Source organism: Emys orbicularis, chromosome 5 (genome assembly GCF_028017835.1).
Source record: "Emys orbicularis isolate rEmyOrb1 chromosome 5, rEmyOrb1.hap1, whole genome shotgun sequence".
Classification (NCBI taxonomy): Eukaryota; Metazoa; Chordata; order Testudines; family Emydidae; genus Emys; species Emys orbicularis.
Window position 1 is genome coordinate 114,693,904 of NC_088687.1, and position 11,741 is coordinate 114,705,644.

At 50.0% G+C, this 11,741-nt stretch overlaps 1 protein-coding gene across 1 annotated transcript; it reads right to left on the reverse strand.

Annotated features, from left to right (window-relative positions):
• Positions 1-811: 811 nt before the first annotated feature.
• On the reverse strand, positions 812-8,731 carry MED28 (mediator complex subunit 28). The gene is made up of 4 exons (XM_065405066.1): positions 8,570-8,731; positions 6,782-6,848; positions 4,488-4,600; positions 812-3,703 (listed from the first exon to the last, which is right to left on the reverse strand). The coding sequence occupies exons 1-4, from the start codon at positions 8,729-8,731 to the stop codon at positions 3,506-3,508; spliced, it is 540 nt and encodes a 179-aa protein (XP_065261138.1). The 3' UTR covers positions 812-3,505.
• Positions 8,732-11,741: the final 3,010 nt, after the last annotated feature.

Genomic DNA, 11,741 nt, shown 5'->3' on the forward strand with positions numbered 1-11,741 from the left:
GCTAATGGGAGCTGCAGGAACTGTGCCTGTGGATGGGACAGCACACAAAGCTGCCTTACTGTGCTTCTGCCTAGGAGCTGGAGAAGGGACATGCTGCTGATCCTGGGAGCTGCTTGAGGTAAGCACTGCCCAGAGCCTGCACTCCTGAGCCTCTCCCTGCGCCCCAAACCGTTACCTCAGCCCTGATCCTCCTCCTGCCCTCCAAACCCCTCAATCCCAGCCCAGAGCACCCTCCTGCACCCCAAATCCCTCCCCCCTGCCTCCCCCCAGAGGCTGCATCCTCAGTCGGATCCTGCACCCCACCCCACCCCTCAAACTCATTTTTGGCTCCACCCTGGAGCCCACACCCCCAACCAGAGCCCTCACCCCCTCCTGCAACCCAACACCAATTTCATGAGCATTCATGCCCCACCATACAATTTCTATTCCCAGATGTGGCCCTTGAGCCAAAAAGTTTGCCCACCCTGCTCTAACCCTACTGCAGTCTCCACTATGAGTTACTCACACTCTAGCCACCAATCACCTGACTGCTTTAATATACTCAAAGCTATGACTTGTTAGGATTCTACATCAACTTTTGCTGGAAACAGACAGTCTACTGCTCTGTCTGGAAAGATTTTTAAAATTTCTACATTTTTTCACCTCATAGCATGTACCATCTGGCTTCAATTAAGTAGAAGACTTTTGCACCCTCACATCGTACACTTTATACATAACTTCCTTTAAGATTTGCTGAGGTCTGTTAATCAATGTATTTGAAACTTCTCACCTTCAAAATCCTTCTTTATAACATCATAAATCAGGCCAAGTTGTACTTCAATTAGTTTAATCAAATTAGCAGTATACATACGAGATCCTACAATTATTTTCCTCCTGGTACAGTGGTCCCATTTTTACAAGGTTGCCTTTGCAGATAGATAATCCCAAGGTGCTCTCTATTCTTGATTTAAAGAGTGACTATTGCTCTCCAGTTTTATAAGTATTTCCCTTCCTAGTTAAGTGTGTAATTTGTGGTGCCAATATCACCAAATATTTTAAATTTCTGGATATCCAATATTCAGAAGCCATAGCAACCGTTTTTCATAAGATAACATTCTGTTAAAGTTAATATATAGCTCATATGGCGCTTTCCTTCAGTAGAGCTCAAAGCGCTTTACAAAGGTGATCAGCATTATCCCAATTTTACTGAGGGGGAAACTGCCGAACTTCAGGATTTTCTAAAGGAAAATGTAGACTAGGCCTGTCAACATGGCAGAGTGGGAGAGCAACAGTAGCCAACAAATCTGCCAGAAACATTGAGTGAATTTTAGACAGCTACCACATGGAAAGTCTGTAACTCCAGTCCCTCTCCCGAACATCCGTGTAATATCTAGGCGGCTTAGTTTTCCACAAGAAACCCTTTAGAAAATCTATAAACAGTGCAAAAAGCTTTTTCTGTCTAGTAAGGGAGACATTTGGTACAGCATCCAAGAGTAGATTGACCACCTCTGACAAAAATGATTGCAATACCAGATCATGTGGCAAAAGCTTGCTCATTTAAAAACCGACAGCAGAGGTCTCTCCTAAAGCGATAGTCTTGGCAGCATATGCTGCTGCCCAATCCTGTAAGGCTATATTTTTGGGGTTTAATAAGCCAACTATTTTTTGTACTTACAATACAGCTACTAGTATTATGAGTAGAGCAACATATCTGGTAGTTGAGTAGGTGGGAACTGGGGGGAGGGTTTGGGACTGAAGAATCAATATTTTAGGATGATTCTGCTAAAATGATCAGCAATGAAAGTTACTAGTTAATAAATTGGAGCAGTAGTGCATGTAGTGAGAGATGTAAGAGCAAAATGAGCTTTTTAAGGTGAAAAAAATATTTTCAAAATCTGAGTCCAATGAACAACTAGAAGCCTTATGACAAATAGCAGTAAAACCACTCAAACATCCCACAAAGGACAGACATTATTTACTTAGATTCTTATCATTCAGTCATTTTCAGGTAGATGAAAGCCTGTTTCCACTCAGGGAGTTCCCCCTCTCATTTCACAGGGACAGACAAAAATGGACATAGTCGTTAAGTGTGATGTACATGCCTAGACAGACTAGATTGAGTTAATTTAAAAAGCAACCATCCTGTAACTCAGTCCTGTACTTGCAGCAATCAATGGGAGTTTGTTACTGACTTACTTTATGGCAGCCTGTCCATTCCTTTTGTGAAAATAGGTAGCAGTCCCTACAGGAAAATGGGAAACTTCAAGTACTGTCCAAGTAAAGCTGATGGCTTCCTTAAGTCAGTGGTTCGAAGAGAGGCTTTGAGAGAACATTTAGCTCCAGAAGTTGGAGTTGTTTCTCCTGTGTTGCAGCTTCTCCCCACTTATGGCAGAGTGAAGTTAATTTAAACCTACTCTCTAAAGGAAGTTTGAGTATACATTCTCTCCTGCAACAATGCTCTGAGAGCATAATGGCAAGCACAGAGCAGACAAGCTGTCTGGTTCCCTCACTTACAATGTCTCAGCTAATTAACCAATAGTATACAATCAGGCAGTACTTCTCCACTGGCTTTTCATGTCAGCTGCAGCAGCCTGAAACTGAGAACACTCAATTTCTAGCTACTTCAGCTAAATCTGCTTTGATGAGGAAAGCCAACAACATTCTCCCAAGGTGCCAAACCTTTAAACTGAGTGGGTATAGTTTCAGGAGAAAAAGAAGGCACCATACATTTGTAGAAACAGGCCGTGGGAAGGGTAGAAAATGCCAGGCATTATGCTTAGGAGGAGGATGACTGGGAAATATTAACCACATCTCCATCCCTTTCCAACAGGAAGCTCTTCTACAAGTTTTTAAAAGCATCAGATGCCAGAGCATTTTCCCATTAGCACCAACATCCCATCAGCTCCTTCTGGCCATGTCTACACTAGGAAAAGAGACGTATTTTTAAAACACATTTAAAATACATTCCCCACCCAAGCGAAGGCAAGTGCCTATGCCATAGATAGCAGTAGTGCTCAACAGAAAATCCTTGCTTTGATTTATTTGACCAATCAGTCTCAGCAATAAGAAGTCTGCACTATTTCTCCAGAATCATAGGAAACACTCACAATGAAAACAGTATATAAGCTTCACTTGAGATGAACAAATAAACTCTGCAAGTACTTCTATATCAACAGTGCCTTAACTGGACTTTAGCTACATTAGGACTGCTCTGTCAGTTTCCCAAGTAATAGGAGGGGTTTTTAGCATATTCTGTGCAAGTGTATTCTGACTACAATACAAGACATACATGAGCATTTGTTCAGTTTGAATGTAAAAACAATCCATACTTCGATAAAAGTTAAAAAACTACAGATTCTTCCCCATTTATTTTATGCTTAGTTGTGTCCCACTGTCGTAGTATAAAACACTATTTTTATATTACAAATTACATCACATATTATTATACAAGGTAGAAAGATCAATATTACATTTCACTTTAAGTTAAAATACTACTCAAAGATCTAAATTCAAACATCTTTCTTAATCATGTTTGCTTCATGGGTGCAGGAATATTTGCAGAAGCCTGTTCTAGATAAGCTAATGGTCCTTGAGGCATTTCTGCAGGTTTTTTGTGTTGTACATTCATATCTTCTAGAACCTGCTGCCAGTGACGCAGTTTACCCAAATGCTTCTGAATTAGTGCTTCTTTCCTCTGCAATTCATTTTTCAATTCTGAAACATCCTGCAGTTGATAGACATCTTGAATTAGTAAATGACTTATTTTCACTGTAAAAAGACTACATTGTAAACTAATTTTAACTATTACAGTTCCTATGAAACAATGGACAATTCTCAGAGTGAAAACATCTTACTATGAGAAGTGGCTGAACTGGAAATAGAATAATTTGGCTACTCCCTTCTATGATATACATTCTAGTTGAGTGTACCAGGTCTCTGTTTCAATACCCCTCATGTAATTCAGAAAGAAGTTTGCCCTCTGCACATCCAACTTTGACTAACTGGTCTGTTTCCTCAAAGGGGCATATCTATATCCAGATTTTCTTATGTGCTGTAAAGAGCTACTGAGAGTGATCCAGGTGAGCTCTACAAACTTATAGTGACAGGGCAATAAGCTAATTAAACTCAACCATTGTTTGTTCTATACTGCATTGCACCTATTTGTACCTTTAGATTCTAGGATCTTCAGGAAAGAGACCCGCTTGTTTGCACCTCACACTTGTAGTAAAGCGCTACACATATTTATGTAGTTATATAAATAATAATGGTAGGACAGTTAGGAAAACTAGCATAAATGGGAATAATTTTAAAAATCCACTGTGCTTGCAGATGGAGAAAGAAGAGAAATGTTCCACTGAACAAAAACTACATTTCTTGATCAAATATGCTACTTGTTTCAGATTCTCTGTACTATCATGGAACAAAAGAAACACATCCTTAGTCTTAAAAGAAACAAATTAAAGTTGTCACAGGTAAAGTAAGTAGATAAAAAGATGATAATCTCCTACCTCTTTAATAACCAGCTCTGGTTTCTGGACAGACAGATGTAATCTTTTTTGTAGGAAAAAACATTCAGTTTGTCTCGCAACATCCAGAAATTTCTGGATACATTGATCAACACCTAAAATATAGAAATATAACAAGATTTGAAAGATAAAGAAATCAAAGACCAGATTAGTTTAACAACATCCATAGAAGGAAATCAGTTAATGTACATTAGCCTCTTAGTCTACGTAGCCGGGTGTTCAATATTTAAAAACTAATCTACAGCTTTTTCCAAAGACATTTGAGAAAGTAAATCCAAAAACTTGATTGTAAACGTCTGTATTTTTAGTGGCCTGTATTTATAAAATCTGAAGTCCCTAAATAATGGAAAGTAAATTGACTAAACATATCTATAGACTATCCCCCCAGAGACCTTTACTTCTGCAAGTTCTAAATGGCATGCCTCTTTTAGAGTAGTAACCATGTTAAAATCAAGATTCTGTAAGATGTGGAAAAGAATATGGTCACTTCCAGTTTCACCACAAAAGGTTAATTAACATTTCTCTAATGACAAAGGGCTTCAAAAACCAAGTATACAAATAAACACACAGTCACTTCTGTGAGTCTTGAATGCAAATACATTAAGTAACATTTCAGTGTATTCCTGTGCATATTTATTAATGACTCTGATAAAATGTATTTAGTTATCCTGTGCAAGAGTTTCTTCATTCCAGCATAGTCCAAAAGCAGCGTTCCCTCTAATTTTTCCCACTCACAGGCGTAATGAATTTTGTTATGTGCACCAATATGGAGGTGTCATGTTGCACAGATGTGACACATCACCTCCATATTGGTGCACATAACAAAATTCATGTGGCGGGGTGGGGTCAAGGGGTTCAGAGTGTGCAGGGGGTAGAGGGCTCCGGCTGGGGGTGCGGGCTCTGGGGTGGTGCCAGGGCAGAGGGTTGGGGTGTGTGGGGGGGGTGCGGGCTCTGGGGTGGGGCCGGGGATAAGGGGTTTGGGGTGCAGACTGCCCCAGGGCTACAGCGGGGAGAGAGGACTTCCCCCCCAGCTCTCTCTCCCCGCAGCAGCACCTGGGCTGGGGGGGGGAGAGCATCTCTCCCTGCCGCGGCAGCTCTGGGGTCGCGGGATAGGTGCCTCTTCCCCAGCCGCGGCAGGTCCGGGGCGGGGCTGGGGAAGGTGCCTCTCCCCCGTGGCAGGTCCGGAGCTGGAGGAGGCATCTCTCCCTGCCGCAGCCCTGAGCACCTACATGGCACTTAATAGGCTGCTGTTCAGCCGCGCAGCTTAGAGAGAACTTAGTCCATAAGTATAACCCGATATCTGAAAAGAGAACAAGGAGCTAGAGTTTTCAAAAGCTCGTAAGTCACTTTCGAAAATGGGACTTCAATTCTTAAACCCCTTTGATTTTCAGTAAGACTTCTGAAAATTTGACCCAGGCCTTTTTCTACTTCATAAGCTACTATAAACAACAGGGATTCCAGAATTAGATGTTGGCTGCTAATGCTGCCATTGCACGAGCAGAACAGCAATCCATTATATTTCTCCCAGTCACATACCTTTGAGAGCAAAAGAAAGGTTTTTTTTTTTAAAAGAGATACTGTCAAGGTAGGCAGAACCCAAGTTCTCCTTTCCTCCTTTATCTTTTTGCTCAGTCACTGTAATTCATGCTGCTTTTCCGTTTTACAAACCAAATGCTTCAGTGGGATTCTCTCTCCCATTGCCAGCTACCTATAATACTCGTGAAAAATTCCACAAGGCCATGGTTATATTAGGGACATTTTTCAAAAATTCTTATAATTGTTAACACTGGTTCAGCTCCATTGGGGTTAGCCACATTTGGATCTCTACTATAGACAACACTTCGGTTGCTGATACCATGTTAAGCACGTTGGGCAGATTTTCATAAGTGCCTAGGTGCCTCATTCTGAGAGTTACGTGTTTTTGAAAATCCTACTGGGCACATGAGTGCCTAAGTACCTTTAAAAAGACCGATCTTAATAGAGTTAGATGGCATAGTATTTAGAACAGTGGTGGCAGACACTGGCCTCTCTCCACTACTGCTTCCAAATTAGCATAGATCAGTGAAGCTCAAAAGATATTAACAGCGGCAAAAAATTTTTTTATAGATTCCCTAGTGTAGGTAGGCCCTATAAATGCACAGGTTCCTGAGATTATGTGTAGTAAATTAAAAGGTTTGTACTTTAAAAATTAGTACAGATAACTTAACAGTATCTTTTTAACGAACCCAATATGTCAACCCTGTTACAGCCAGATCAAAATACTGGCAGGCTCTTACCAGTTCTAATTTCTTCCTGATCTGTGCCATTCACATAATCCTGACTCACAAGTGAAGCAAAGCAAGCCTAGAAGATTGGGAAGATAGAGATACTTGTTTTAAAGGAGAAACCAGGCACCTTATGCACATATCATGCAAAGGACAGACAGACAGCCGCCACTCAACAGCCCTTGCGAATGGCAAGAGTGGACCAGGGAGGCAGAAAGTCAGCGCACACTGCTTCATGCAGGTTCATTCCCACCCCCTCCAGGCCCCGAACCTCCCCCAGCCCCATCGCCTCTCCCACCCCCTCCAGGCCCCGAACCTCCCCCACCCCCATCGCCTCTCCCACCCCCTCCAGGCCCCGAACCTCCCCCAGCCCCATCGCCTCTCCCACCCGCTCCAGGCCCCGAACCTCCCCCAGCCCCATCGCCTCTCCCACCCGCTCCAGGCCCCGAACCTCCCCCAGCCCCATCGCCTCTCCCACCCCCTCCAGGCCCCGAACCTCCCCCAGCCCCATCGCCTCTCCCACCCCCTCCAGGCCATGAACCTCCCCCAGCCCCATCGCCTCTCCCACCCCCTCCAGGCCCCGAACCTCCCCCAGCCCCATCGCCTCTCCCACCCCCTCCAGGCCCCGAACCTCCCCCAGCCCCATCGCCTCTCCCACCCCCTCCAGGCCCCGAACCTCCCCCAGCCCCATCGCCTCTCCCACCCCCTCCAGGCCCCGAACCTCCCCCAGCCCCATCGCCTCTCCCACCCCCTCCAGGCCCCGAACCTCCCCCAGCCCCATCGCCTCTCCCACCCCCTCCAGGCCCCGAACCTCCCCCAGCCCCATCGCCTCTCCCACCCCCTCCAGGCCATGAACCTCCCCCAGCCCCATCGCCTCTCCCACCCCCTCCAGGCCCCGAACCTCCCCCAGCCCCATCGCCTCTCCCACCCCCTCCAGGCCCCGAACCTCCCCCAGCCCCATCGCCTCTCCCACCCCCTCCAGGCCCCGAACCTCCCCCAGCCCCATCGCCTCTCCCACCCCCTCCAGGCCCCGAACCTCCCCCAGCCCCATCGCCTCTCCCACCCCCTCCAGGCCCCGAACCTCCCCCAGCCCCATCGCCTCTCCCACCCCCTCCAGGCCCCGAACCTCCCCCAGCCCCATCGCCTCTCCCACCCCCTCCAGGCCATGAACCTCCCCCAGCCCCATCGCCTCTCCCACCCCCTCCAGGCCCCGAACCTCCCCCAGCCCCATCGCCTCTCCCACCCCCTCCAGGCCCCGAACCTCCCCCAGCCCCATCGCCTCTCCCACCCCCTCCAGGCCCCGAACCTCCCCCAGCCCCATCGCCTCTCCCACCCCCTCCAGGCCCCGAACCTCCCCCAGCCCCATCGCCTCTCCCACCCCCTCCAGGCCCCGAACCTCCCCCAGCCCCATCGCCTCTCCCACCCCCTCCAGGCCCCGAACCTCCCCCAGCCCCATCGCCTCTCCCACCCCCTCCAGGCCCCGAACCTCCCCCAGCCCCATCGCCTCTCCCACCCCCTCCAGGCCATGAACCTCCCCCAGCCCCATCGCCTCTCCCACCCCCTCCAGGCCCCGAACCTCCCCCAGCCCCATCGCCTCTCCCACCCCCTCCAGGCCCCGAACCTCCCCCAGCCCCATCGCCTCTCCCACCCCCTCCAGGCCCCGAACCTCCCCCAGCCCCATCGCCTCTCCCACCCCCTCCAGGCCCTGAACCTCCCCCTTCCTCTCCCACCCTGAGCCCCCCCAACCCAGAGCGCCCCCAGCCCCCACCCTCCCTCCAGGCCCTGAGTCTCCCCCCTAACCTCAAAGGAAGCTTCGAGCTCGTCCACCAGCGTGCTGTTGGGGTTGCGCGGCCCCGCGGCGGCCGGGAGGAGGCCGGCCTGTCCGGGGCCGCCAGGGGGGAGCGGAGGGGGAGGCGGTCCCGGCGGCTGGTTTGTAAACATCCCGCTCAGAGCCGCCGCCATGACACGCCGCCCCGAGATCGCACTGCGCCAAAGGACGGAGGGGGAGGGCGCTGCAGCGGGGAGGCGGTGCCGATGCCCGGGGCTCAGCGGAGGTGGGCGTGGCCTGCACGGTAGCGGCGACCTCGCGCGTGCCGGGAACTGGCACTGGCGCGCGGGGCTAGGCTCTGACAAGGCCGGTGTCACTGCCTGGGGGTAGCTACATCCCCTCCCCACGTTACTGCTCCTCGCCCCGGGCCGGACGGCGGCAGCTGCTGGCTCAGGCCCCAGCCCAGCCAGGAACGAAGAACAAGCTCTGAGCCTGCGAATGCAGGCGCTGCATCAGAGCTTCATTATAGCATAGAGTTGCCAATCCTCCAGGAATTAACGATTAGTCTTTAATTAAATATGTCATGTCATGAAACCGCCAGGAATTAATCCACCCAAAGCTGGCAACCCTATTGCATCGTCACCCAACAGGGGTACAAGTTTTCCCACTTCTCCTTTACGGACTCTGTCCTGGCAATCCCATACACAACCCCCAGCAGGTTAGTTCTCCGAAGATTAAAGCTACAGCTTCTGTCCTGAAATGCCTCTGCTCTTTCTTAGTACCTGTGATCATAGTAGCCTTTTTCTCCTTATGCTACAGATCGTTGGAGATGTTTAAATTTGGTAAAAGATGTTTCATTTTTTTTTAAAATCTGGGCTGCCTTTTCACTGTCCATCATCATCAAAAAAAAAAAAATCTAAGGAGAGTGAGTTTTTACAGCAGGTAAAAAATAAATCAGTGCTAATAGTTAAGCATCTAATTTGCATATGGAATTAGCAATAAGTGCTGAGATACTGGTGCTTTTGCAAAACAAAATTATGTACAGGTAAATGTTAAATTTAGGACAGCTATCTGCATATGGATCATCTAGTGGTTAAAGAAATTAAGTTGCAATTCCAACTCTGCCACTGGTTAGGTGTATGGCCTTGGATAAATTTGTAAAATTATCACCACACTGCTTTGAAATGATCAGACAGAAGGAGCTTTACAAGTGCAAAGTATAATAGCAAGACAGAGGGAAAGATTATCCTTTCACATGTACGCTAACAGTTTATTTTTCTGCCACAGTCTCAGCACAATTGTAGGAGTGCACCTATGGCACTCTGATGCCACATCTGCTGTGAATTCTTGTGGCCAACCATGGTTACAGAAAGCAAAATACAGGTGCTGTCCTCTAAACCAGGCCTGCACAACATGCGGTCCGCAGGGGTTGAGTAGGTGGGCTCACTGTGTGGCCCACAGGGGGGGTGAGTAGGCAAGCGGCGGGTGAGGTAGGGGGCTGAGTAGGTGAGCGGGCAGGCAGTGGTGGGGGGTAAGTAGGCGAGCCAGGAGGGATGAGGGGGCTGAGGAGGCGAATGGGCGGGCAGTGGCGGGGGGGCAGGTGAGCCGGAGGGGTGCGGGGCTGAGGAGGCGAGTGAGCGAGCGGGCAGTGGCGGGGGGCTGAGGAGGCGAGCCGGGGGAGGGGGGCTGAGGAGGCGAGCAGCGAATCGGTGGCTGAGCTGTTCTACTGATCTGGTCTGGCTCCCATCCCCTCTCCCAGGGCCAGCTCCAGGCACCAGCAAAACAAGCAGGTGCTTGGGGCGGCATTCTGGTGCTGGCCATCATAGGTGCCGACTCCAGGGCTTGGGGAAAAAGTGCCCCCGCCGGCCCAGTTTGCCACCCCAGCTCGCCTCTGCTCCGCCTCCACGTGCTCCCCTGAACGCACCGCCGCCGCTCCGCTTCTCCCCCCTCCCTCCCAGGCTTGCCGCGCGTGAAACTGCTGTTTCGCGCAGCAAGGCTGGGAGGGAGGAGAAGCCAAGCAGCGGGGCGCTTGGGGGAGGCGGCGGAGGTGAGCTGGAGCCGGGAGTGGTTCCTCTACCCCCCGGTTACTTCCTGCGCCACCCCACCCTAGCTCACCTCCGCTCCGCCTGCTCCCCTGAACGCACCGCCACACCGTTTCTCCCCTTCTCCCATCTCCCTCCGAGGCTTGCCGCACGTGAAACTGCTATTTCGCGCAGCAAGGCTGGGAGGGAGGAGAAGTCGAGCGGTGGGCGCTCAGGGGTGGCGGCGGTGGTGGAGCGGAGGTGAGCTGGAGCGGGGAGCGGTTCCTCTACCCCCCCGTTAGTTCCTGCGCCCTGCCACCCTAGCTCACCTCTGCTCCGCCTGCTCCCCTGAACGCTCTGCTGCTCCGCTTCTCCGCCCTCCCTCGCCCTCAGGAAGCAATGGGGGGGGGGAAATGCAGCACGCCGGGGGAGGAGGCGAGGCTGGGGATTTGGGGAAGGGGTGGAGTTGGGGTGGGGGCGGGGCAGCGGGGCACAAAAAAAAGGGGGTGCTGCCAAAAATTTTTTTGCTTGGGGCGGCAAAAATCCTAGAGCCGGCCCTGCCCTCTCCAAGGGTTGCAGCTGTTTGGAGGTGCCTGCCTTCCACGCCTTCCTCATTCACATGTCATTCATTCAAGAGGGCAATTGATTACGACGTGGTGGGAAGATCTTATTCTACTTCTAGCAAAAAGACATTTTTCTTTTACCTTAATTATACTACCTTAAGGGCCCGCTATAACAAATTACCAAGGTTCAATACTGCTGTTTCGGTGGGGCGGCGCTGGGGAAGGACGGTTTGTTTCCGCGGGGCAGGCGGGCGGCGCTGGGGGGGGGGGGGGGGGGTTGTGTTCGGCAGCACTGGGGGGGTTGTTTCCGTGGGGCGGGTGGGCAGCACTGGGGAGGGTTGTGTTTCGGGGGGGTTGGGGGGCGATGGAGGGGGGGTTTGGCGGCGCTTGGGGAGGTTTTGGCCCTCAGCTGTTTTCTTTGGAGTAATATGGCCCTCGCCGCTTTACGAGTTGTGCAGGCCTGCTCTAAACAATTAGCCAGCCACAACTATGTCCTGACTGAACTGCAGTTGGGAAATTTACAGGTGAGGGGTCAGATTTCAGAAGTTAAAACAGAATCCTTCATCTGGTGTCACGTGATAGTGCAGATTGATCAGTAAAAAAAAAAAAGAGTAGTTTTA